Source organism: Lethenteron reissneri, chromosome 10 (genome assembly GCF_015708825.2).
Source record: "Lethenteron reissneri isolate LAM-NWPU_2019-01 chromosome 10, ASM1570882v1, whole genome shotgun sequence".
NCBI classification, from domain to species: domain Eukaryota; kingdom Metazoa; phylum Chordata; class Hyperoartia; order Petromyzontiformes; family Petromyzontidae; genus Lethenteron; species Lethenteron reissneri.
Genome location: NC_083788.1, coordinates 14,719,293 through 14,747,059, shown reverse-complemented (window position 1 = coordinate 14,747,059; position 27,767 = coordinate 14,719,293). Strand labels below are relative to the sequence as shown.

Genomic DNA, 27,767 nt, shown 5'->3' with positions numbered 1-27,767 from the left:
CCAACACCTATAAGAGGCTAATGGACATCATTTGGCCTGACTGTCTTGCCACGTATCAAACTAAGAAGAGCTATCTCGTTCTGATGCTCGTGTCGGCTGCTCGACTGCTCTGCCTGCAGGTTGCTCTTTTGAGGTCTCCAGGCTGCTGCCTCGACCTCGTTCCGTGTGCCAGCAGAGTGAACTTACTTGTTTTTCAAATACCGTAGAAAATCCGGATGAAGCATTTTAATCTTCTTTGCAACATTCTCTTTTCCAAAGTATTTCCAAGGCCTGAAAGCAAAAAAAAAAGATGCATTTGCTGACAAAATTCACATTTTTCCAAATGTTGTTTAGGATATACAGCACTCGATACACACACAAGGTATGCAGTTCTGTTAATGTTATCATCGGTAATGGACTGCAGCAGCGCATATATATACATACTTGAGATGAGTTTGAGATTTTCATATTTAGGATTTTTGGGGACAAATACAAATAAATCATGGGACCTCCTTTGCCAGGACCAAAATATGAGAATCGGTAAAAAAAAAAAAACTCTTCTCAAATACAGATAAGTTATTAGATGTTCAGGTCGTTTATTTTAGAGTAATTTGACGTGTCTTTGTTGGCAATGTGCAGTCAGCCCCCACTCTAAACCTCCCTCGGTCACGCGTGTGCATTTGGGCATATAGACATGGACACACAAACACATGCGGAGACACACACAGAGATGCAGAGATAGAGAGCCGCACACACGGAGACACAGGCACTAAAACACAAAGACACGAACACACACAAGAACATTGAGACAGACACAGAATATTTATTCTGGAGGAATCCGATGAGCTATGAAGGTAGTTTTCCCAGATGTCCATAAGGGATGAGTCAGAACGTTAAAACAACAAACAATACAAAAACACAGGAGCACAAAGTATAGTAAAGGAAAACAAATCACTTTAAAAAATATATACAAATAAAAACACTATTTTTTTATCTTACCATATAAAGCCCACGGAGCTATTAACTTATGTTTCAGAAGTGACCTGGCCACAAATGAAAGCTCAACAAAGTGACTTACCATGTGGAAATCTATACCAGCACACACAAGCACAAAAACACACACGCAGAGCGACACGGAGACACGGACAAAGACACGTAAACACCCACAAACACGCTCAGGTTGTTGCGTAAATCCTTGTCACAGATTTTGGCACCACTCGATATCCTTGCACTCAGTAAGTACCTTGATTTTTCCCGCACTGTACGTACGTTAAGAAAGAAGTTCAACATACGTACATACAGCCGTGCTAATCGAAGGTACGATTATCACGGCGAGGTTAGTATAAACAGGTTTGTAAATGCATTCTCAGCTACAATGCATTCCCACTCAACCCACCCACTGTGATTAGTCATGCGCAGAAATCGAACTCGGGTCACCGGGTTCAGAGCAGTGCAGCACTGCGCCACCACTCCCCACCACACACACACATCCCAGCCATCGCTTACCGGTCATTCTTGTCTTCCCCTTTGTGGACGAGGATTCCCCTCGCTGCAGCAGTCACCATGTAGTAGTCCTGGTAGCCGCAAGGGATGAAGATGTAGCGCGTCTCCTGCGAGGCACAGCGTAAGGAAGGACATGAACACTCGTGCCACACAGCGACAAACCGCCTGGGTTCGATCCCCGACCCGGGAACCTTTCTACATGGACTTTGTACGGTCAACCCCTGTTCTGTATGGGTTTCCCCCCATAGCTTGAAACACAGACGGTGCGCAACTGCTGTTGGCCCAATCATCCCAATGCTGAAAATGTTACCTGCAAATTATTAAACTGGAATCGCACACATCAGAAACATCGCAACCTATTGCGGAAATTTGACAGGACCCTCCTGCAATAATCTTGAGGCTTTCCTGGGTAAAATTTAACTTTTTTTTTGTTTAATATCGTTCACTTTCTTTTGGACCCCCCCCCCCCCATGCCCCACTCCGCTCGCATTTCTCCTTGTACACCCACAAGCCACATTTTGAAAAAATATTTTTGTTTAAATATTTTTACTACAACTTAAAAGTTCTTACTTTATCTAAGCCACGTAAAGGTAAAGGTGCAGCCCTGCAATAACTCGTTCACTCCACTGCTGGCGGAAGGGTCTCGATGAAGGAGAGCAACAAGAGAACCCTTCTCCAGGGTATTTGGCCTACTCTTCCATGCTGGCCAGACGTTATGGAAGAGGCGGGAATACCCCCACTGTACATCACCACACACGACCTGTCCCACGGACTAACGGTGGTGAACCCATTCGAACTGCTGGGTGGACAGGGTGGGAGGTTGTTCCAACTACGCTGCCAGGAGACCGAACTGGCGACCTCTGGATTATAATGTTCCGAGTTACGCATGCAAACCTGTCCATGACATCCATAAATGAAACCAGACGATACAACCAAAGCGACGAAAACATTCACTCCGTAGCGGGGAAGTGACAATAAGCAAGGCACGCTGCTTATCGTTTCAGGCTTTAAGCAACTTAATTTGTCCACTGGATCCAAGTGGAGCATGTTATCGTGGATGATTGTGTGGCTACTTTTCCATTAACAAAATGCCGGTTTGCGCACAGAAGAAGATAAAACAGCCACGTAAGATTCACAATGCTGCAGGTGTGTTTGTTTTTTTCTCCACAGATTTGACAAACGCACAGGTATCACAGGTATGTGATATCTGGGAGCAGTCACAATCATACCTGCGTATGTTTCCAAGTTGCGACGCTGACGGTCGTCACTCGGCACATTGTTTATGTTATCAGTGTATAAATGGTTTTCATTTATTGATCTTGATCATAATAAGTTATCTTGAGCACCACTTTGCAGCCTTCATTACCAAGACCTCTCATTTCCATTTGTTATTAATCCTACATCATCAATCGATGTTCGATGGTCAATCTATCCCTTTGTTTCACAAATCCCATTTTGGGAAAACACCTGCTAACGCCGCGGAGAAAAGCTCTGGCGAAAGCGCGTCTCTTCGTCCGATCCGCTAATGCCTTGACGGACTCCCAGCAGCCTTTTCTCATGATGCACCACTGGAAGCTGAGCAGAGTCACAGATGGAATGCATGGGAAAAGAGGAATGTGAGAGGGAAGGGAGAAGATAAAGAATTGAGAAGAAGAGAAAAAGGTTGTTAAAGGGAGGGATAATCGGGAACAAGGGGTCAGGAGAGGTGAGGGAGGAGGAGGCTACATCAGGCCCGTGAGGTTGCTGCTGCTGCTGCTGCTGCATGGAGAGGCAGCGTCTGTCCTCACAGGGGGCGGTGGGGAGGGGCTCAGAGTGGCGGTGGCCACACCAGTCACGATTCAGAGATAGAGATGTGAAGGCATTTTGACGGTGAAAACGGATACAGTCGTCCAAATGCTCATAACCGAGGACCAAAATAAAACATTGACAATTAAAAAAAAGTTAGATAAATAAAATAGCTACATTGATGGGGGAAAATATATATGGCTGTCGATGAAATACTTTATATTTGGCGTTGGTTGCGATTCACGCCAGAATTGGGCGGGTCACATGTTGCTTCTATAGATTACAGAATGCACCAACCACATGATGTGTGCACTGCAAGTCAACCACAAACATGCACAGGCCGTGGGACAAAGAGAGAAGAGCAGCGTAGCGCTTCTAAGGCCTGGACACTGGTGGGAGAGAAAGCGGCTCACAATCGAAAGGTCGCAAGGTCAAGAGCTGGTTGGAAGCTAACTCAGCCCATCATCCCTCGGGGGTCAATAACATAAGTGCCACTTTGTGGGGAAGAATAGACTCGTCCCTGCCATAGGAATTAGTAGTTTCCACCACTGGCTCACGGCGGTAAACAGGACATGCACACCCCCTTAGCGTTAATCTGAGCAGGAAGTGACCTTGACTTGAACAGTAAATACGAGTAGCCGCTGAAAAGTGCAGTAGCAAATTAAATGTTCTCTAAGAATATTAGAAAAATCCTATTATCTGTATGCAGTTATCTATAGAATCATCTGTACTTTACACAATTATGTATATAAATGAACATACAAATATACAAATTCTGAAGCCCCAATGTTATAATTAGCATAAGGCCTAGGTTTTTACAGAGCCAACATGAAACACACATACAATACGTGACACGTATAAATGAAATAGTAATAATAATTCTAAAAATGCAATTGTTTCTTCATGCTGGAACGGCACTTCAGAGTGCTTTCCACACAATCAGCGACTTACACGACATCTCATCTTAACACATTTAAAAGGGCACTCCGAGTGACAGCCGCCCCTGTGTGGCACAAGGAAACTCGGAACCTGGCCTGCAAGGAGCGAGCGACAATTGCCGCTACGTGCGATCGCAAATCGAGTAGTTTAGACGCATAGAATGCATAGGCGCTGTGGTGCATACGCTGTTACAATTCAACGTCACCGATCGCGACCATGACAATGGGTTTGTTACCGGGGACCACGAAGGATGCTCAAAGCCAAACTCCTGGTAGGCGAGCCGCGAGTTCTTCATCGTGTTTGTGGAGAAAAAGTAGAACGAAGTTCTCGTGCCAACGTCACTCTCAAATCCGTCGGTGATGGCTCCGTTCATCCTGCAACGAGGAAGGAAGATAATCATGCACACGCATGGATTGCGTAACACTGCCATCAAGCAGGGTGGCAGCAAAGTGGTCTTAACAGCCATGTGCCTCACGGCAAGAAGAGCCTGGGTTCAATTCCTGACTCGGGCACCTTTCTGTGCGGGGTTTGTACGATTCTCCCCCTGTTCTGCACGGGATTCCTCTGTATGCTCTGGTTTCCTCCCAAAGCTAAACACACACGAGGAATGAGGACTCAAATAAAGGGTCCAAAATGACACATGCATCCTCCTCAACAAGAGGGTCTGAAATGACAACATGTACACTACCGAAATGCAGCGGTAAAGATTATTGTGAACGGGCACTTAGTTTTAAAGTTCATGAAAAGAGGCACTTTGTCATAAATAGTTAAGAATCTGAAAGCCTTTTGGCGCACACTTCCAAACAAGAGCCCAGAGCAATGCCCATACCAGGGTGACAACGCCACGTGTTGCACAAGATTTATAATGCCAACTATTTTCAGCAATAAAGTCATATCAATACTTCTGACAAATACTGATGAGAAGCTATAGGTCATCTTTTCAACCCAAGTAGCTGAAACAAGTCTGTAGTTTTAGACAGTGGCGGCTCGTCAATAGAGGGCGCAGGGGCGCCGCCCCCATCAATATTCCAGAAATATACATATACAAAATTTATATAAAAATACATAAATAAAATATTTTTTTCATACGATGTGCCGGCTGGTAGTAAGAAAAGCATCAGCATTTAATAAAAACTGGCTTTAATCGGTCAACTATTTTCTATGTTTTTAAATGTGTTTTATGCGGGGCGCCGGACAAATGGATGTCTATGTGAGACTTTACATTTTCGGACAGCATGTGACCTGAAGCTGGTCTCTAATTGGTTTCTTAAAGATTCTCCTCGGGGCGCAAGTCGTTGCGTCCCTGGCCAATCAGAATTGGATACATGTTATTTTATCCAATCTGATTGGTTCTCGTCACCTGTCATTCAAATTTACGCTGTAGGCCACTACTGCGAGTGCGAAGGCGACACCACTTTGACACTTGCTAGGCTGATCAAATTTTTTGTGTAAACAATGGCAGCAGTTCATCCAAATTCTGTAATTTATTTACAAAAAAAACCCTTTCACAAGGCTTTCGCTGGAAGAAATAAAAAAGATAAAGGATCTCGGACCGGACCAACCCGATTTACAAATCCAGCAGCAGGCCAGTGACAGAGGACGAAGCTACACACGAAGCTTCACCCGCGCTTGTTATGAGAAACGGAGGTGGCTGGCTGGATGTGATGTTAGCAATTCTCTTTTTTGTTTTCCCTGTCTTTTATTTGAAAGTGTCGGCACTGAAGTTTTGTGGACAACGACGGGGGTAAGAGACCTCAAACATCTCTCTGACAAATGCAAACGTCATGAAAGTAGCCGCAGCCATATTGATAATAGCATGAAACTAACGTTTTTATGTTCAAGTAGGAAACATGCTTTTTGGTACTTTGGTCTGAAATGTATATAAAAGAGAAACATTTATGTTCAAGTAGGAAACATGCTTTTTGGTACTTTGGTCTGAAATGTATATAAAAGAGAAACATTTATGTTCAAGTAGGAAACATGCTTTTTGGTACTTCTTTTGGTCTGAAATGTAAATAAAGATCATCAAAATTTATATTCAAGTAGTCAAAATGGCTTTTGGTACTGCTTTATATTTATTTGCCCCCCTCAATAAAATTTAAAAAATGCGCCCCCCCAAAAATAAATATCACCAGCCGCCACTGGTTTTAGACATTCCTGAACATAAATGACCACGAATTTCATTGTGCCTGGCCTGTGTAGATGATTCAAAAGCATTCAAATCGGTAGAAATCGATTAAGTTTACAGAGCTCTCGCAAAACCCTCTTTGGTTTTCTTTTCGATGAAAACCATTCAGAGATATGGAACGGCCAGACTGAGATTGCAAGAAAAGAGTTCAAAAAGACACCGTTAGACAAGGTGCTGGCATCAGAGCTACGGCGAAGGAGGAGCACGTTCACTTGGCGCGTGTTGCTGGCTTTGAGATGGGTACAGAAAGATGGACACTGCTGTATGCAAGTGCATATGTAGAACTTCTTTCGCACCATACATAGCCATTTGTGCTATTTGGAGGTGCGGGGGAAGGACAAGAAACTAAACACAAAAAGCAGCTCTAAAGAAATGAGCTTTCAATATACATTTTAAAGTGCATAGCTCCAATGCCTTCCTAATATAGGAAGGAAGAGCATTCCAGATGGCCGCAGAAGCACATCTGAAAGCGCGCGATGCGGCGACCGTCGATGGTTGCCGAAAAGCCGCTGTGATGATGAGCAGAGTCCGCGCGATGATTTATGTTTCTTGACGAGATCAGTGAGGTATTGCGGTTCATTCGTAGCAAGCACTTTGTGTGTGTAATGAGAGCGGCCCGATAACGCATTTGTTCGGCAACCAGAAGCCAATGCAGCCCGGCGAGCACCGGACGAACACGGTCCGCGGCCCTTACCTGAACACGTAGTCGTGAGCATCGATTTCCTTCCCCATGCCGGCCCCGCGGAGGATTCCTCCGTTCCCCACGACAGCGCAGCGCACGCACCTCCCGCTCGCCTTCCCCATGCGGTCGTCGAAGAGCTCTCGGTTTTCCGGTGCGCCGAGGGATTCCATAGCATCCACCATGTCTGCACACACCAGGAAATGAGTCCAGTTTGAGTTTTATTTGGTCACACGGATGACCCCATTTAGGCAGTACCCCGGCTCTTTAACAAAGGGAAGGGCGTGGAGCGTGAGCAAGGCGGTGACAACAAAACGAAGACAAAAACTGTCGATAATGGAGATATTAGGTTCGGGGAACGAAGTTGTGCGTGGCATCTGTGTGCATTTAATTATAATCTTGATAAACAAAGATAAACAAAGAACGAAACTGTTTTTGCAGCAGACATTTGCATTGCAAATTCTGTGTTACGATGTCAGAAATTGCACAAGCCTAGGGTGGAACCACGAAAACACAACATCGTACATCACGACTCACTGGCCACAGAGACATCGAAAGATATGGGGAAAGGTCACATTTGTGACCATCTGTAGAAAATTATACAAATTATTCGGTGAAATAATGTTTAATAGACGACGTTTCAAGCAACGGCCATTCTAATGAGCGTATACATAGAGAGGCCGCAGAGAGTTGGTGGATAATAAGAGTTGCAGGCGTGTCTCGTCGCCTATTCGATAATATTCGTTTAAGGCCACAGCGTTTATTGACGAGCGAGTGCCGTGCCAGGTGGGTGGGCACATGGCAGAGCCGCGGGGGTTGGTCGGGGGCGGCCTTCATCCAGCAGTGGATTGATCCCAGCTCACGACAGTGAGTAACAATGTCAAAAAGCAGTTCGTGGTGATGATGCAGCTGAAAGTAAAATGTGAACAGGGTAAGCTACACCCTAGCTGCAGGGTAGAGTGCCTGTCCCAGCCATGCGAGTGTAATTGCGACTTGTATGTACACGTAATGACAACACTAAACACACAGCCACACACACTGGTGACCCCCCCCCCCCCCATTGCTGAAATGTCTCCACAAGGGTCAGAATAATGATGCAGTGAATCTCGATTCCAAACCCAGATAATTTCAAATTGCTGCTCGCCTACTTTGGCCAAGGATACATTGTTTTTAGTTCAAGCAAATGATATGCAAATATTTCTTTCTTTTTTAAACAAAGCTTTTGAAGACAAGCTGAAAACATCGAGTGACCAGAAGTAAACAGCACTGTCAACGTTGTAGCAAACTGCAGCCAATTCCCATATTGACTTTATAGTAGTTTGTATGAATAATTGTTGCGATTAATAAGATCACAAAATCGTTACTAACAAATGTAACTCCCCATTTTACAGTGAGAAAAAAACACCACTTCTATAAAAAATAAAATGTCAATTCATTGCCTTGCTCTCCGTGCGTCTCGCATGAGTGAGCGTCGGGGATTTTCTCGGCGTGTCTCCAAACCACCTTCAACTCCCGTGGGCGGAGATCGGACGGTGCTTTCGCCACCGCAAAGATAATGTTCCAGACCCACACTCCCAGGCCCAAATGTGCAAGCACTTGCCATAAACGGCGCCCACAGCTCTTAAATAATCTACTGCAGGCTGCTACAAGGAAAAACACCCCCCTCCCCCCTCGTCCCCCCTCCCCCCTCCCCCCTCTCCCCCCTCTCCCACCACCCCACCCCTCAGAGATGGCCGTAGCTTGACCGTCGCGCCGGATCGGCAGGCAACGCAGGTTGGCATCTCCTGGTTTGTCATCAAGTTCTTGGCCTCGCGAGTTCTTGCTCCCTCCTTTTGGGGCCAAAGGGTCTCTACTGGCAAGAACTCCCGAGAGCCCCTCTGCTCTTCAACACTGGCCACAGGTCTTGGGAGAGGTGGGAGCACCGACACTACACCCCACCGCACGCGGACCTGCAATTTGGTTGTCCTTCACAAGGTGCAAGTTTATTCCAAACCGTGCGCGGCCCTCGACAAATCCTACGCGTAAGCCGGACGGGCGGACGTACCGGTCCAGTTCATGCCTCTCCAGCCGTAGGGGAGGCGGTACTTGGTGAGTCTCTGCCACTCGTTGAAGTGGAGGTGGCTCTTCCACAGCAGCACAGGCAGGTCAAACTGGAACAGTCCACGCAACTCCGCGGTCGCCATCACCCTTTTGCGCAGGCTTTGTGGGCAGCTCTAAATCGCATCACCAGAGCATCGAATCGTTAGTCAAGTCGGCATCGGTTCCTTCCCCAACAGTTTGCCAGGCACAGGGACCCAAAAATCCCAAAACGTAATGTATCCAGCAACAAACAGCACCATCAAAGTTGTAATGGACAGGGTCAAACAATGTTTGTGGAGTTGAACAAAGTCGTAGGAGCCTGCGAAATGAGACGATGCGAGGAGAGAATTCCCAAGTGGAGCGGGGTGCGAGGGAAGAAGCATCAAGAGAAGCGAGGCACCCTGCGGTGTGAGTGGGTGGGTGGGCAAGTGTGTTGTGTCCTGCGGTGTGAGTGGGTGAGCGACTGTGTTGTGTCCTGCGGTGTGAGCGGGTGGGTGGGCAAGTGTGTTGTGTCCTGCGGTGTGAGTGAGTGGGTGAGCGAGTGTGTTGTGTCCTGCGGTATGAGTGGGTGGGTGGGCAAGTGTGTTGTGTCCTGCGGTGTGAGTGGGTGGGTGGGCAAGTGTGTTGTGTCCTGCGGTGTGAGTGGGTGAGCGACTGTGTTGTGTCCTGCGGTGTGAGCGGGTGGGTGGGCAAGTGTGTTGTGTCCTGCGGTGTGAGTGAGTGGGTGAGCGAGTGTGTTGTGTCCTGCGGTATGAGTGGGTGGGTGGGCAAGTGTGTTGTGTCCTGCGGTGTGAGTGAGTGGGTGGGCAAGTGTGTTGTGTCCTGCGGTGTGAGTGGGTGGGTGGGCAAGTGTGTTGTGTCCTGCAGTGTGAGTGAGTGGGTGGGCAAGTGTGTTGTGTCCTGCGGTGTGAGTGAGTGGGTGGGCAAGTGTGTTGTGTCCTGCGGTATGAGTGGGTGGGTGGGCAAGTGTGTTGTGTCCTGCAGTGTGAGTGAGTGGGTGGGCAAGTGTGTTGTGTCCTGCGGTGTGAGTGAGTGGGTGAGCGAGTGTGTTGTGTCCTGCGGTGTGAGTGGGTGGGTGGGCAAGTGTGTTGTGTCCTGCGGTGTGAGTGAGTGGGTGAGCGAGTGTGTTGTGTCCTGCGGTATGAGTGGGTGGGTGGGCAAGTGTGTTGTGTCCTGCGGTGTGAGTGAGTGGGTGGGCAAGTGTGTTGTGTCCTGCGGTGTGAGTGAGTGGGTGAGCGAGTGTGTTGTGTCCTGCGGTGTGAGTGAGTGGGTGAGCGAGTGTGTTGTGTCCTGCGGTGTGAGTGGGTGGGTGGGCAAGTGTGTTGTGTCCTGCGGTGTGAGTGGGTGGGTGGGCAAGTGTGTGGTGTCCTGCGGTGTGAGTGGGTGGGTGGGCAAGTGTGTTGTGTCCTGCAGTGTGAGTGGGTGGGTGGGCAAGGGTGTTGTGTCCTGCGGTGTGAGTGAGTGGGTGAGCGAGTGTGTTGTGTCCTGCGGTATGAGTGGGTGGGTGGGCAAGTGTGTTGTGTCCTGCGGTGTGAGTGAGTGGGTGGGCAAGTGTGTTGTGTCCTGCGGTGTGAGTGAGTGGGTGAGCGAGTGTGTTGTGTCCTGCGGTGTGAGTGAGTGGGTGAGCGAGTGTGTTGTGTCCTGCGGTGTGAGTGGGTGGGTGGGCAAGTGTGTTGTGTCCTGCGGTGTGAGTGGGTGGGTGGGCAAGTGTGTGGTGTCCTGCGGTGTGAGTGGGTGGGTGGGCAAGGGTGTTGTGTCCTGCGGTGTGAGTGAGTGGGTGGGCAAGTGTGTTGTGTCCTGCGGTGTGAGTGGGTGGGTGGGCAAGTGTGTTGTGTCCTGCGGTGTGAGTGGGTGGGTGGGCAAGGGTGTTGTGTCCTGCGGTGTGAGTGGGTGGGTGGGCAAGGGTGTTGTGTCCTGCGGTGTGAGTGAGTGGGTGGGCAAGTGTGTTGTGTCCTGCGGTGTGAGTGGGTGGGTGGGCAAGGGTGTTGTGTCCTGCGGTGTGAGTGAGTGGGTGGGCAAGTGTGTTGTGTCCTGCGGTGTGAGTGGGTGGGTGGGCAAGTGTGTGGTGTCCTGCGGTGTGAGTGGGTGGGTGGGCAAGGGTGTTGTGTCCTGCGGTGTGAGTGAGTGGGTGGGCAAGTGTGTTGTGTCCTGCGGTGTGAGTGAGTGGGTGGGCAAGTGTGTTGTGTCCTGCGGTGTGAGTGAGTGGGTGAGCGAGTGTGTTGTGTCCTGCGGTGTGAGTGGGTGGGTGGGCAAGTGTGTTGTGTCCTGCGGTGTGAGTGAGTGGGTGAGCGAGTGTGTTGTGTCCTGCGGTATGAGCGGGTGGGTGGGCAAGTGTGTTGTGTCCTGCGGTGTGAGTGAGTGGGTGGGCAAGTGTGTTGTGTCCTGCGGTGTGAGTGAGTGGGTGAGCGAGTGTGTTGTGTCCTGCGGTATGAGTGAGTGGGTGGGCAAGTGTGTTGTGTCCTGCGGTGTGAGTGGGTGGGTGGGCAAGTGTGTTGTGTCCTGCGGTGTGAGTGAGTGGGTGGGCGAGTGTGTTGTGTCCTGCGGTATGAGTGAGTGGGTGGGCAAGTGTGTTGTGTCCTGCGGTGTGAGTGGGTGGGTGGGCGAGTGTGTTGTGTCCTGCGGTGTGAGTGGGTGGGTGGGCAAGTGTGTTGTGTCCTGCGGTGTGAGTGGGTGGGTGGGCGAGTGTGTTGTGTCCTGCGGTGTGAGTGGGTGGGTGGGCAAGTGTGTTGTGTCCTGCGGTGTGAGTGAGTGAGTGGGTGGGCAAGTGTGTTGTGTCCTGCGGTGTGAGTGAGTGGGTGGGCGAGTGTGTTGTGTCCTGCGGTGTGAGTGAGTGGGTGGGCAAGTGTGTTGTGTCCTGCGGTGTGAGTGAGTGGGTGAGCGAGTGTGTTGTGTCCTGCGGTATGAGTGGGTGGGTGGGCAAGTGTGTTGTGTCCTGCGGTGTGAGTGAGTGGGTGAGCGAGTGTGTTGTGTCCTGCGGTATGAGTGGGTGGGTGGGCAAGTGTGTTGTGTCCTGCGGTGTGAGTGGGTGGGTGGGCAAGTGTGTTGTGTCCTGCGGTGTGAGTGAGTGGGTAGGCAAGTGTGTTGTGTCCTGCGGTGTGAGTGGGTGGGTGAGCGAGTGTGTTGTGTCCTGCGGTGCGAGTGAGTGGGTGAGCGAGTGTGTTGTGTCCTGCGGTGTGAGTGAGTGGGTGGGCAAGTGTGTTGTGTCCTGCGGTGTGAGTGAGTGGGTGAGCGAGTGTGTTGTGTCCTGCGGTGTGAGTGAGTGGGTGAGCGAGTGTGTTGTGTCCTGCGGTGTGAGTGAGTGGGTGGGCAAGTGTGTTGTGTCCTGCGGTGTGAGTGAGTGGGTGAGCGAGTGTGTTGTGTCCTGCGGTGTGAGTGGGTGGGCAAGTGTGTTGTGTCCTGCGGTGTGAGTGAGTGGGTGGGCAAGTGTGTTGTGTCCTGCGGTGCGAGTGAGTGGGTGGGCAAGTGTGTTGTGTCCTGCGGTGTGAGTGGGTGGGCAAGTGTGTTGTGTCCTGCGGTGTGAGTGAGTGGGTGAGCGAGTGTGTTGTGTCCTGCGGTGTGAGTGAGTGGGTGGGCAAGTGTGTTGTGTCCTGTGGTGTGAGTGAGTGGGTGAGCGAGTGTGTTGTGTCCTGCGGTGTGAGTGGGTGGGTGGGCAAGTGTGTTGTGTCCTGCGGTGTGAGCGAGTGTGTTGTGTCCTGCGGTGTGAGTGGGTGGGTGGGCAAGTGTGTTGTGTCCTGTGCTATTAGGGAATGAGTGAGTGGGTAGGTGAGCGAGTGTGTTGTGTCCTGCGGTGTGGCGAGTGAGTGAGTGAGTGGGTGAGTGAGTGTGTTGTGCTCTGCGGTGTGGGGAGTTGAACACAGCATGGATAAGAGACAAAACGCAGTCTGGTCCTATCTTTGACTCTTCGTTTTCACGTTTGAACGTAATGCAAATGTGGTCAGGAGAAAAAAATGTAACCTTGGCTTTCTCTACCAAAATAAGCATCGTCTCCCAAACCGTAAACAGATCGTTTATGCTCCCATATTGGCTGTTCAATTACTGTGATATGGCTAAAAAACGATTATGCGACCGTGCTTTCTAAGACAACTCCAGTGTCTAACTGTGGATTGATGATGGTCTTAGATGGACCATTTACAAAACCCATCCCTGGTAGACTGCATCACCCGGCCACACTTGAATATCCCCAGCGACAATCATTGAGCCATGTTCAAATAGATATCAATCACAAACAGGTATGGTTGTCATCTACCCGAGTCATTAATTTTGCTGCCAAACCCATAAGACCTACGTGCCCCAACCCATTTACTGCCTCGAGGCAAAACTCAACGTCGGCGCAACAATTTATCGAATATTTTCACGACGAATGCAACTGCTCAAACTCGTGCCACAACCATTAATCGCCATCTGAGTACTCATTCGTGGATTTGCATCGCTCCGCATCGATTTGTTTCGCAGGGCTACGTGGCTACGCCCTCACCTGCACAGTGAACAAAAATGGATTCTCCACGCGTGCGGACGTGGCAAGGATGCGCGTGCGTGCACCGTAGCTCGGTTGCTCAACCGTACATAGTGCGTGGCGACGTCTCAATACAGAGACTGCAATCTCAATTCGACTTTAAAATCCTACAAAAACAAACGCAATGCGTCACTGTAAAATGACGGTGAAGGATTTCACTGTGGAAGCGACCATGTGCGACTGGATTTACATTAACAATCGCAAAATAAAACACCATTAAGTAATGCAGTGCCAGGAGACCTTTCTTCACAGCCTATTGTCCGTGACTTCCATCATCCAAAACGGCTGTCGGGTCCACGAACACTCCTATTATCCAGGACCCTATTTCTTGCGATTATCAGTGAAGCATGGATTTTCACGGATAAGGAGGTGCTGCATGGCAAATTCACCCCATTAACCACGGGGTTATTCGCGAATTTTTATCCCGCAATTAAGAGGAGTAAATCGTTGATAACCACGTGAATAACAGGATCCGTGGCACTGATCCCCCATATCACTGTGGACTTACACAGTACAGCAATCCTTCGCAACCGTGGACTTGCCAACCGTGAAATTCACCTACACATGGTTTATTATTACCTGTATACCAATTTACCAAACGCAACTTGCACATTTTGGATATCTGTGGACAAGCACGGGTCCGCAACACGCAATTATAAATTTCGCAGGGCCACGTTTCTCCACCGCATCGCCACATTATGACATTGAACATTTAAACTCGTAGGTTTTTTACAGCCGCTTGTAATGCTTGTGTGGTTTCCCGGGTTGGGCTATGTGTTCAGAACGTTTGCCCAACGTTGAAATGCACGAGTTAAAAATTCCTGCAATAGTGTGTAGCCAAAGCTTGACAAAATTTTGCTCAACAAGCAGCCCACCCAGAAAACCGGTTGAATGAATTGTGAACATTCTTGTATGCTGAACGTCTTTTGTAGCCAACTGTGCGAAGCAGAGGTACGGGGGAAGGACAACACACGAAACACATGAAGCAGTTCTAAAGCTCCAGTGACTTCCTAACAATCGGAAGGAAGAGCGATCCAGACAGCCGCAAAAGCGCATCTGATAGCGCGCGATGCGGTGACCATCTTTGTTCGATGGCTAGCCAAAAGCCGCTGCTGCGAGGGTGAGCGGTGATGGCGTGACGGCAACTTGTACACCACTCAAGAGAAACAACCCGACGAGCTGGAAGGGGGTCAGTTTAACGTCACCGCCACGCAATTTAATTAGCCGTCAGCATCCGAGGTGTTACGTTTCGCACCGACTCAAATGAGGGCAAGCGCCATGGAAACTAGAGGAGGCGTCAAAAGGTTGTCAAACGACACCCATTCTGGAAAATGAGATGCTTGCAAATAGCTATTATTGTTTTACATTGCCAAAGAGCGAGAACGATGACGAAGCTGTAACGCGTGTAACCATACGGTACGTACGACATATGTATGTTGCCTTCCTCCTACCATGCTGCGGCAACGGCATTGAGCGGAGCTCATTTCCTTTGGCAGCCAAAGCGACGCTGCGCTGATGCTGCCGACGACGACAACGCAAATAAAACGGTCCTCGCCGGACGGTGCGTGGCTGGCCGACCCCGTGAGCTGGCGAGCCGGGTTGCCTCCGGGTGCTCTGTGGGCAGCCAAGGTCAGAGGTCGCCCACTCGCTATTTGACCGAGAGGCGGGCGACGTTGACCGGGATCGTTTACAACGACATTGACGTCGCCTCGCGAGCTTTCGATGTTCAAACGACGCCGACCTCGACCGCCCCATCGGCCGATGCCAGGCCCGCTCTTTTTTTAGCTAAGGTCATCGTAGCCGGAAATCTAATTTCAAAACTAATTTCTTGAGAACTGCTTTTTGTTGTCCTTCCTCCACGCCTCCGATTAGCACGGTTGGCTATGTACGGTGCGAAAGAAGTTCCACGTACGTACATGCGCCCTCCTACGAATGGGAGTCCTGCTTCTGTGCCGGTTAACAGTGTTGAACGTGAATATCGCAGAGGGCCAAGTCAGACAGCCTCGTTAACAATGAACACGCAGGGCGAGCGCGTCCCGGTCCCGTCGGAGAGCCGCCGTTTCCGGATGCTTCACGCTCCCCATGGTGCGCTATCGACCCCGTGTTGGAGTGCCACTGTGGCCTTGAGTAACGCCACTTTACATTCATCGCACTCACGGCATGTCACCATGGGCTCGACTCGAACGTCAGGGCTCAAGCGAATCATTCTCGTTCGCACGTTGATCATAGATGGGCGGCCGCGGCTGTCGCAAGTCAACCAAACATTTTACTTCACGTGGACACTGCTTCATTTGCTTAAACTGATATTAGACTTGTTATTTTTAGGTGCGAAATATGCAGATATTTCATAACAATGTTCTTCTCAACATGAGGGTAATACCACGCAACTAGGAGTAAGTTGTTTATCGTACTGCAGTACCGGAGGTACCACACTAGCGTGTTAATAAACAAAGTACTCCGTTGTAAGTTGTTGGGGGTTTTTTTTTTTAAACAGTCGCTGAGCACAGATCTAAAGGCCCAAAACGTCAAGCGCCAGCAATATAGATCTATGAAAGTTGCAATGTATAATTGTTAAACATGTTAATTGAACCGAGAATTAAAAAGCTAAAATTATCAAATTATTATTTTATAAAACAATAATTAAAAAAATGTTCTATGTCTTTGCAAGGAGGTCACAATGTGCGTAGCAACCGACACGGGGCCCGCCGCTGTAGCCCCCCCGGCAGCGAATTGGCGAGTCGCCGCTTGCACACAGCCCAAATGTGGGAACGAGCCCCTTAAACCAACAACACCGCAGTAAACAGCAGCAAATGAACATTTGCTTGAGGGGACAGAGCCCGGGTTACGTTTACATTTTGAGGCAAGTGGTTTATCGCCATCGTAAAATGTTGGGCGTTGCTTGTTTCCCGAAATATCCACCCCCGCACCATCTACGTTGAAGTCAATGCGCGTGCAATGATCAGTGCGATGTATGCCAAGTCAAACATAGCGTACGAGCCTACGGATCTCTGTGCGAGTTGCGTGCACTGCACCGAGGACTCACCAGCGCTGTGGGGCATCTCAGAGTTTTGTCAATTTTGGTCTTGAACAAAGACTGTGGGTAGGCAAGAATGTGTGTGCGTGTGCATTGAAGGTAAACTTGGCTCAATAAACCTCGCTGCGACTTGAAGGGGAAGGTGAAACTGGTCTTGCAACAAAGGTCACCAATGAGTGGAGCAGTTTTCAAGATAGAGCCCAAAGGTGGAATGACAAATATGCCCGACCACTCACTCGGAGCGAGTATTCTCCCCCCCTCCTCTGTCTCTGATCCATACCAGTTCCATCAACTCATGCAGAGTGGCAGCCGAAAATAATGTTTTGCTTATCCAATAAAACACGCAACGTTGACCCAACGTTCCAACTTCGTTGGCAACGTTGACCCAACGTTCCAACGTTGGGTCAACGTTGCCAAGGAAGTTGGAACCGTTGGCCCCAGGGCGCAACGTTCCACGTTTGCTGGTCAGGGCCCCCAGTGGGCCCGGCACCGCGTCCACTGGGCCCACTCACCGAGGGCGCCGCCTTGGCCTCGCGGTAGTAGTCGTTGTCGTTTCCGATTTTGATGCTTTCGTTGACGTTCTGCTGCAGCCATTCGTGCAGGCCTTCCTCCTCGTCGTCTCTGTAGTCGGTCTCCGTCGTCGTGACGATGTCCCCCACTGCCGGGGCTGCGGTGCTGCCCACCTTGAGTTTTTGAAAGAGCATCTGAGCCCTTTTCCACAAAATGTCCTGGCAGCTGGTGGGGGGGGGGGGGTGTCACAGTGACAGGGGGCAGGGTTATATGACGGCCGCACGTCCATCGACATTATTTGTCCGAGGCATACGACGCTAAGAATCATTATACTAATTTACAGCCCTTGCAGTCAATCCACTGCTGATTGAGGGTTCTTGAGCAAATCTAATTGGCGTAAAAACTAACATTCATCAATAGCACTGCCTATATAATAAGTGACATTTCATGCAATGGCCGTTCTTTACAGCCTGGGTCTCCTTCTCTGGCCTCTAGCTCTGTCACTCTCCCTCTCTGGCCTACGTGTTGTGAAGAGGAGTCATTGTATTAAATGTTGCTTCTTGTAAGAAAATATATATTTTAATGTAGTGCTTTTTTGTGAATTGTGCACCACTGACTGCCAACAAAGCAGCATTGCCAAATCATTTGTATAATTAATCATCAGATTACATTCAGTGTGAATTACATAAAGTCCTTGACTGTATATCACAAACGGGCAGTTGGAGCTTTGCTTTATGTGACCAAAATTACTCATTTTGTAGATGGAAATCCCAATTCTGTGTCTGTGCATGTCCAAGCATTTGTGAATGTACACGCGAGAAGTATGGACAGACAAAGCACATCCATGCAAATGTAGTATCATAGCGCTGGCAAGCGGGCAGCAGCGGCAACTGTGATGGACAGATAGCAGCACACGCGCCGGTGACGGCGTGAGCACGGGGTGTGGGCAGAGGGGAGGAACTGGGCCAAGGGTCACGGAGGACCCCGTCTGGAGGCCCCTGGAACCTGCTGGCGGGTTCGAGAAGGGAGGCGCGGTCAGGGCGGAGCCAGGCCACGCTGGGAAAGGAGCCGAGAGCAGCGGGGGGGGGGGCTCGAGGCTGCCGGTTCTGGGAGTGGACTCGTCTCGTCGTCGCTGTCGTCCAGTCGTCGCCAAACGTCTCCGCTAGATATTGCGCTACGAAGGAGAGGAGTTGGCTATCTCAGTCAGCGCCCCGTCAGTGTTAGACGGCTAGTGTTGTGTACAGGCTAGGCTGAGCTACTGTGGAGTGTGCGGACGAGACCGTGAAAGTTGTTAATAAAGAAAGTGCCTTCTGGAAACTCTGTCTCCGAATCATTGACACTACACATGGATGGCCCAAACTCCTCTCACAGCTAGTGGCGGATCCCAGGGGGGCGATGGGGTGGATGGAAAAGACAGGGTGGATTAGATGGCCCTGCCCCTTGGGGCCCAAAGTAACCGCTTAACATTTCGGGAGCAGCCCCCACCCCACACACCTTGGGAAGTTTCTCAACCCGCCTATGCACACACACACCTGTTCTTTCTAATGTTATCAAAGTGACATTTCAACGGCTCTCAGACCATTTAATTAAGTTCACTCAATTCTCTCAGATTCCTCCGACCAGTATGGTGAAGCGTGGCCAAACAACCCCCCGCGTCTCCACGCGGCGAGGGTAGGCCCTCATCCACCGGTGGGTTGACAAATAGTGCTGGTACAGTACAAGTACCATAGTGGTACAGTGCAAGCACACCAATGCCTGCCCCTTGACCATGGGAAGAGGTTTGTTCATCGACATGTTGTTAATTTCAACTATTTTGCCCTTACGCAGTACCATACTGCATACACATCAGAGCAGGCAGCCCCAATAAAACACGGAACGTTGACCCAACGTTGGCATGGACAGTTGACCCAACGATGGCATGTTTACTGGGAAGAGCACAATGAGATCAGAAATCCAGGTTTAAAAAAGAAACCTAAATTAAAAAAATACAATCGGAGGAGCAGAGGTGTGATGACTATTACACGGAATTAAATATCACAAATAGCAAACAATGTCTACCCAGTTTTGATACCAACAGTTTTATGAAACGTCAAGTCTGTAAATGACAGGAAAACCCCCACCATAACAGAGCAAGTGCAGGCTGAAAAACGACCAGTTTCAAACAACGGCCCACCAAGACGTGTATGAAGCACTCTACCTCTGAGCATTATGCAAACACCATCAGTATTTCTTGCAGTGCTCTTTCACAATTTGAGCAAATGTGACCGACTGACAGGAAGCAGTGATGCAGTGATAGACAACCGAGGACCGCTTTCATCACAATTAGGTGTCATCAGCAGTGAGCATTGGTGACCATCCTGTGCCGATGAGTCCTAAGTATGACAAAACCAATCCAGCTGTGTCTTGTTTGAGACATTGTGTAATTTCTTACACGCAAGGGTATTGTGTAATGTCTTACACGCAAGAGTATACTGCCCTGTGTGTCCAATGGAAGTTGTTGGATTTTGTTCTGCCAAAGATGCTCAGATAGATTGTGACAATTGCCATCAAGTGATGTTGCAGATCTGGACGAGTCCTGTGACCCTATAAACCCTCCCCTTCAACAATTTGCACTGAGCAACATGGTGAAGTATGACCAAACAACATAAATGATCGATGGGATGGGAGGGAAAAGGATTCTTAAATTACTACTGAATTCCCAATATTTTTGGCAATATTGAAGATGTAGGTACAGGAAATAAGTATGCTCTTTGTACAGTATCCTGTATATAAGGCCGTGACGATTCAGTGGCCAAGTAAATACATTAAATTGTTATTATCAATTACATTTTGTAGTAGATTACTCAGGCCTCTTAAACATGGTGACCACCCTGTAGTGTCGCTGCCCGAAGGCAGGAAACCCCCACGAGCCACGCCCAGCGTGTCGCATCCGACGATGGAGAAGGCGTCACACGATGAGCAGCTGTCATCCCCGCGTCAAACTGCTTGGTTACGCTGCGAGAAGTTCAATGTTGATGCCTTAGTTTGCTTGCTCTCCGCGGTTGTAATCATTCTCAATAGCAAAAGGTTTGGCCTGGAATAACGAAGCTTGGTGTGGGGGGGGGGTCACTGCTGGAGAGCCAAGCCTGAGTCTCGTCACAACTGCACTCAACTTGCCTCGCGTCATTTACATATTTTGATTTTATTGAACCATAACGAGAACTCGTTTGTTTAGTTTTTTCTTGAGGAAGTTTCTTATTCCAGAACGTTCGTTTGAAAGAAAGAAACAGCACTGTCCAAAACGTGAGGTCAGCTGCGAGTACTGTAGGTGTGTTTGGTTTTTGTTGCAAAGAAGAACATCAGGCACAGTAAAGACAGGAAGGTCGAGGATCTGGATGGTGGAGGAGTTTCGATTTAAAGCTTTCGTGACTGCAGGGATTCATCTTCTTGGTTCTTTCGGTAAAGTCACGTAGAAAGGAAACGTCGTGAGAATTGTATTTTATTATGTTTTCTTTCTATTACTTTATTATTTCCCTTCTACGTGACTTTACCGAAATAACCAAGAAGATGGTGGAGGAGCTGAAGGAAGGGGCATTTGTGGGAATGAAGAGGGCAGAGAACAGATACGGATGGAGATTGCAGCCAACCCAGTAAACATGGAACGTTGAGCCAACGGTTCTCGCCATATGCCAACATTGGTGCAACGTTGGGAGGTTTACTTGGCCAGGAGGTAATGGTGCACTGTGAGTGTTCACAATACACCAGACTAAAGCAGCTTCTACCGTGCTTTAATGCTACAGTGCAGGGCAATTTGTTCACCTCTCGTGCACGAGGAATACCACAAAGCTGGTTTGAGCAAGGCGCCACGCATGGAGGATTTTAAGATGGCTACATCCGCTCGGCCAGATTTCCGGATTTTATTTACACAAAATCTAAAGGGTGCTCATGGCACAGTCATGGTAATACATAGCTATTGCTCAACCAAAGTCAATTTCACAACGATACATTATCACACGCTATGAAGGAGAGTTATTTCAGGCCTGAATAGAGGTGACGCCATGGATTTCTCAAGACAATGTGAAGGAAAGGAAGATTAAATCGAAATAATCTCTACAAGAAACATTTCAAAATATTGCGCAAAGTGCAACATGGATCAAGACAGATAACCCAAATGTTCGGTGTCGCAATGTGCATAGTCGTGGCTTTTGAACTACCACTGCACACGAAGGCCTCTTAGCATGGAAGAGTCATCAGCAGTGCTGGACAACAAGTAGGTTACTGACAACAGTCAACGCGACATCAGCAACCTGCAATGCCCCAAAAAGCGTTGCCTCTGTGCTCGTTCTCACCCTCGATGGAACCTGCCCACTGCTGACACGTGGCTTATGGCTCAAGTTCACACCCAGAAGGGATTGTATTCCTTGTAGGACTCACGCCACAGTGGCATTCGCAAAACAGGTGATCACCAACTTGTCCGAGAGCGATCACCTTCCCTCTTACAGCAGTGAGTTCTCAAGCGTCTCGGTATGGTGCCCCCCCCCCCCCAATCAAGACACCTGGTCATCGTGGCCCCCCACCCCCACATCTCAGATCCACTCATGGTAACTAAAATGGGTACAGAGCCCTTCATTAGTAATATCTCCTGCACAGTATCCATGCTACAGCCCTGCAACCCATATCCTCATTCATGGCCCTTGGACTCTCCGATTATAGAAGTAATAATCTACTCTACCGATTAACGATTTCATTACTTAATTGCTCAAGAAATAAAATAAAATGGTTACCACCATCGCCGCCCCACGGCAGTCGATGAGCGGGGCTGCTTAGCCCCATCGGCATCATTAGACGCGTCGAGGTTCAATCTCCGCAACGCTGACGATCGTGACGTACATTGTCCACGCAAGCACCAAATCTACCGACGCATCTTATTGTTAATACGATGACGACGGTGGAAAGCAACACACGCCTCTCGCATACTAGCCGAGTTATTAAAATGCTGACGAGAATCCACCCACGTCCAAAACTCGAAGCGACGGAATTTCTTTGGCAAGGGGTTTTACGACGAATTGACAAATTCAACAAATCACGCTTCTACAATAGTATATATCCTCTCGTGTTTAGTTTGTCCCGCAAACATTTGTAGTGTTTACTAATTAAGTGCTCCAAGTACAATTACATTGTGATTATAATTTATTCTTGTCTTTCCAGTAGCATTGTTAATTTGATTGAATGATATTTGTTGCTAAACTGCAAACGTGATCATAAGAATGCAAGTCTTTTTCCCATGTGTAATCGGTGGCAAAGCGAACCGAGCGAAATTCAGGTTGCTTGAAAGCAGTACCAACCGTCTGTGTTTTCAATACGCAAAGGATACCTGATACCAGGCATTACGTATATGGACATGCGTATGTGGTTTGCAAAATGCGTACATGACAAATATCAAAGTATCAACAAAGAATATGTTGAATGATTAAAAAAAAAACTGGTCTAACCTTCTCTGGTATAAATATAGATGTATTGATGTTCAAACACCAAATAGACACCTATTACTATACAAGGTATTAAGTCTGCATTAACCACACGCACCTGTGGTAAATATAATGTTTAACACGTAGGCTTTCACGACCAATATTATCCACAAGAGGTTTTTGGGCAGGATACTTTTCTTCAAACCAAAAATTGGAGAAGCTCCAAATCAAGCGATTTAAGCGGACATCTTCGCTCGCATTCGCAAGTGACGACGTCACATTTATCCCTCCATTTAAGACCAAAACAGGGTTTTTTTCACAACTCTGGCTGTCGCCTGATGATGCAAGTTGTAATTACTGTTGAAAAGTCCTACTTGAATTATAAATGTTGTGGGTTTACTCTTCAACACACAGGTGTGCTATACTAGTAACGAATTGGCAGGTTTTGTTTATGTGACAAACCTTACTAATTGGCTGTGTCAGATAGTGGCGGATTTAACAAACAAATATGCTTTAATAATTATATATTCACTCTTCGAAAATGATTGGCATACACCAGAGAAAGCCTCACCATTGACAAATTTGTCTCACCAGTGCTGGACCAAAGGCAGCCAAAAGGTGACCAGTACAGGGACAATGCAATGGCAGCCTTTGGTCTCGCATTGGTGACACAAAGCCATGGCGACAGAGGATGCCTCCATGTTTCAGGCGGTGGGCGCTGCCCTGGCACACTCAAACACAGAGCACTGCACCCCCAGGCGAGGCAAAACTCCGTCACCATTGACTCGTCAATACTGAAACGTACATCGCAATTCGAACTATTGAAGGAACTTTAAACTCTACACCCTCGGATTGCTGAGCTGTTAAATATCGCACCACTGGATATTCGTCGCAGTGCTGCCACACGCCATGAACTGAACCGATTGGAAACCGACACAAACCTCCTGCCCATCGACGTCCATCTGACTAATATCCCAGTCACGCCCAGAACCGTCCCGAGGGTTATGGCGAATCGGGGCGACAGCCCCTGGCCCCGCGCTATGGGGGGGGGGGGGGGCGGCGCGTTTCGACGTCACGGTGTCAGGTGTAGTTTGAAGGCGTCAGTTGTGACTTGTCCCGGGCCCCGCACCCCCCGAGGGACGGCCCTGTGATCACGGCTGAGATACAGAACACGGAAACACGCGGCGCATACTCCCTGTGACTGGAATTTTAACATCGAAGTTGTGTTCGTGGCCAGCCACCACCACCACACTGCCCCGGTTCCACCTTGAACGGAAACAGCCGGCAGCACGGGAATAGAATCCGCACCAACCACGGAAGATGCAGACGAGAAAGTTAAACTCCCAGTGCAGGAGCAGTGTGACAGGAGTATGACAAATGGCAGCCGTTTATTATTTTCTGTTGCAGATAAACTGGCTCGCTACTGGCAGCCAAATGAAATTCTGTTTACAAAAAAAACTGGAAATAGCAATGACCCAATCTCTCAAAATCCAAGGTCTTAATCGTATTAATACTCAATAGCATCGATATATCAAGACCGACAAAAATAGGAACAGCCACATTGAGACAGCGTGCAGGTCGTGGCAACTTCCCCAAATAGATATTCTTTGGGTCTTTCGGTAAAGTCACGTAGATAGGTTCAAAGAAAATAACAAAAAACGAAGACGTTTCGATCGCAACACAAACGTCTTCGTTTTTTTGTTATTTTCTTTGAACCTATCTACGTGACTTTACCGAAAGACCCAAATAATATGAATTCCTGCAGTCACGAAAGCTTTAAGTCAACATTTCCCCATATAGAACCTGGCAATCAGATTCGCTGTCGCCAATATTATTCGCGTAAAATGCAGCCACATTTTTCAAGCCACTGCTTGATGAAGGTCACCCCCCACGCCGTATCGGGTTGAAGGTTGTATGACCATACTTCACCACGCTGGTCAGTGCGGGTTGGTAAAGGGGGTGCGCGGGGGCGAGCCCCGTCAGTCGTGACCGGTAATCGACCCCATATCGCCGGGCTCCGGAGTCGAGGACACTGGGGCACACGAGTAGAGGGGGGGGGGCTGCTGCACTCCAGCCCGGTGCTCGCACCTCGTTGTTCGCCGAGCCACGACGAGGCGGGGATCGTGGCACCGGGCGCCACGACGCGCGCCCACCACGGCCCCCCACCACGGCCCCCCACCACGGCCCCCCACCACGGCCCCCCACCACGGCCCCCCACCACGGCCCCCCACCACGGCCCCCCACCACGGCCCCCCACCACGGCCCCCCACCACGGTCCCCCACCACGGCCCCCCACCACGGCCCCCCACCACGGCCCCCCACCACGGCCCCCCACCACGGCCCCCCACCACGGTCCCCCACCACGGCCCCCCACCACGGCCCCCCACCACGGTCCCCGCGGAACTCGAGGAGCGCACGCGAGTCGCACGCGCCACGCGCAGCGCCAGGAACAGCGCCAGGAGCAGCAGCAGGAGCAGCAGCAGCAGGAGCAGCAGCAGCAGGAGCAGGAGCAGCAGCAGCAGCAGGAGCAGCAGCAGCAGCAGCAGGAGCAGCAGCAGCGCCAGCAGCAGCAGCAGGAGCAGCAGCAGGAGCAGCAGCAGCGCCAGCAGCAGCAGCAGGAGCAGAGCAGCAGCAGCGCCAGCAGCAGCAGGAGCAGCAGCAGCGCCAGCAGCAGCAGCGCCAGCAGCAGCGCCAGCAGCACAGCAGCAGCACAGCAGAGCAGCAGAGCAGCAGCAGCAGCAGCGCCAGGAGCAGCAGCAGCAGGAGCAGCAGCAGCAGGAGCAGCAGCAGCAGGAGCAGCAGCAGCAGCAGGAGCAGCAGGAGCAGGAGCAGCAGCGGCGCCAGGAGCAGCAGCGGCGCCAGGAGCAGCAGCGGCGCCAGGAGCAGCAGCGGCGCCAGGAGCAGCAGCGGCGCCAGGAGCAGCAGCGGCGGCAGGAGCGCAGCGGCAGCAGCAGGAGCGGCAGCAGCAGGAGCGGCAGCAGCGGAGCAGCAGCAGCGGCAGGAGCAGCAGCAGCGGCAGGAGCAGCAGCAGAGCAGCAGCAGCAGCAGCAGGAGCAGCAGGAGCAGCAGGAGCAGCAGGAGCAGCAGCAGCAGGAGCAGCAGGAGCAGCAGCAGCAGGAGCAGCAGCAGCAGGAGGAGCAGCGTGCCATCCAAGGCGAGAGCGCGCTGCGCTGCGAGCCCGACCACCCGACTTGGATTCCCGCTCGCGGCCAACACCGGTGAAAGCGATTATATTATCTGATGAAGCCGTCCTGGGGCTCCCCTAAGTTGACTCGGCGTCAACAGAGTACCTGGCGCGGTGTGTAAACATCGCCACTGGGGAGACAAAGGCGGCCGAGCGTGGTGCTGGTCACTCACAGCCTCGTGTGCCGTGCCGGCCTTCATAGGTGCTCGCTAACAGCACTTGCCCCAACAGTCTGTTAAGGCTATACGGGGGGGGGGCTTCTTAAAACACACAAATACACAGGAAGCGGCTTCATGTACACACTACTGCACACACACACCAACCCGCAGTGACCCACGCGGTGAAGTATGGTCAAACACCTCACTCACGAACGCCCCCTCCCCACCCACGAACGACACACCGCAAACCACTCTCCCGCCGCCCCACAGCCCCCTGTGGGTGGGTGGCTGTGCAAGTCAGCGCCACCCACGGCGCGGGCTGGGGCCAGTGGAGCAGCGAACTTAGTGGTGGTGGTGGCGATGGTGGTGGTGGTGCAGCACACGGACACACGCGTGGGACTGTGGGGGGAGAGCACGGCATCCTCACCTCGCATCGTTGCGCACACACGAGCTCTTGTGCACGGTGACGTGAAACCCGAAGAGGATCCCGGCTCCCAGCACACACAGCACCACGAAGCCTTTAATGGCCAGGGTCTTGGGCAACACCGCACGGAGGATGCCGCTCACCAACAGCGCCATGGCGCTCGCACGCGGGTCGCTTGGTTCGCCCAACTCTGCGAGTCGCCTCGTACTTTGTTGGGGGGGGTGGGGGGGTAAGACTTGTAGGGAATGTGCGCCTTTGTGATTGTTGAGGCCAACAGGTCTCGTGGCGAGCGTCTCGGGGAGGGACGCCTTGCAGAGGGGCTTTTATTCGCTGCCAATGCCTGGCGGGCGGGCGGGCGGTTCCGTCCGCGTGTGCGCCGATTGGCTCCAGGCTGGTGGCAGCGCTCATTGTGCTCAGGTGTCCACTCGCTCTCAACCTGCCCCCGACGTGCCCCGGCTCGGCGGGTTTCATTGTCCCCCCTTCTCTGTCTCTCCCTCTCGAAAGTCGCTCACACAGAGCGGACAGAATGTGAAGTTCAGTGAAGAGCAACGCTGAGCTGGCATTACTCATGGCGAGTGGCGGTGTGTTTTTATAAGGCGCTCCGGAAAGTAAGACGCACATGTGTGCCCGGTGTCAATAACGTTATACAACAACAAAACTCACAATAAAGTAATTTAAAAAACGCATTCGTCAATAACAGTGGCCTGAAAAAGCAAAACATAATAGGCGACGTTTCGGGCAATGACCATTCTTCATAGTACTTCAATAGATGAAAAACAGTGGACGATTATAAGAGTTGCAGACTCGCTCTCGTTTACATCACGGGACCCTGATGAGAACTACATTTTTAAAATGTTCCGTGATGCACAGTTTTTAAACAGGCATAGGAAGCTAGACTCAGGCAGACGACCTCTTCAATAATGACAAAGTATTGCAAAATAAACTCATTCACATAAAAACGCAAAATTGCTCAATTATAAAGTTAAATAAAGTTATACAAATCTGGTTACACACACACCTACCGGATTATAAGACGCTTTAAAATTCACAAGGGGGAGTGGAAGTACATCTTTTAATCCTGATGAGACGGTAGTTGGGTTTTATCAATCGATTAAATGGGGCGAGTGGAATTTAGGTTGTGTGTGGAGGACCCCACCCTGAACATCCCCCTCCCCAGGTATCCCCCCAAGGTACCCCTCCCCCCAGGACCCCCCCTCCCCCCACCACGAAGGGGCGCTGGGAACAATGCCAGGTGAAGCTGGAAGCATTATTTAGAACGATTCATTGGTTCTGCTGCATTATTTTTCATGACTAGTGAGATGTATTTAAATATTATAACAATGTA

At 50.1% G+C, this 27,767-nt stretch overlaps 1 protein-coding gene across 1 annotated transcript in view; it reads right to left on the bottom strand.

Moving 5' to 3' along the window:
* LOC133341005 (alpha-N-acetylgalactosaminide alpha-2,6-sialyltransferase 2-like) overlaps positions 1-26,686 on the bottom strand; it is a 32,511-nt gene extending 5,825 nt beyond the window's left edge. Inside the window, exons 1-7 of the mRNA XM_061549587.1 lie at positions 26,426-26,686; positions 17,212-17,434; positions 9,118-9,286; positions 7,089-7,260; positions 4,442-4,580; positions 1,486-1,589; positions 187-270 (exon numbers count right to left, since the gene is read on the bottom strand). Coding sequence (XP_061405571.1) covers positions 187-270; positions 1,486-1,589; positions 4,442-4,580; positions 7,089-7,260; positions 9,118-9,286; positions 17,212-17,434; positions 26,426-26,577 — 1,043 coding nt within the window. The 5' untranslated portion in view covers positions 26,578-26,686. The remainder of the gene's footprint in view (positions 1-186; positions 271-1,485; positions 1,590-4,441; positions 4,581-7,088; positions 7,261-9,117; positions 9,287-17,211; positions 17,435-26,425) is intronic.
* Positions 26,687-27,767: the final 1,081 nt, after the last annotated feature.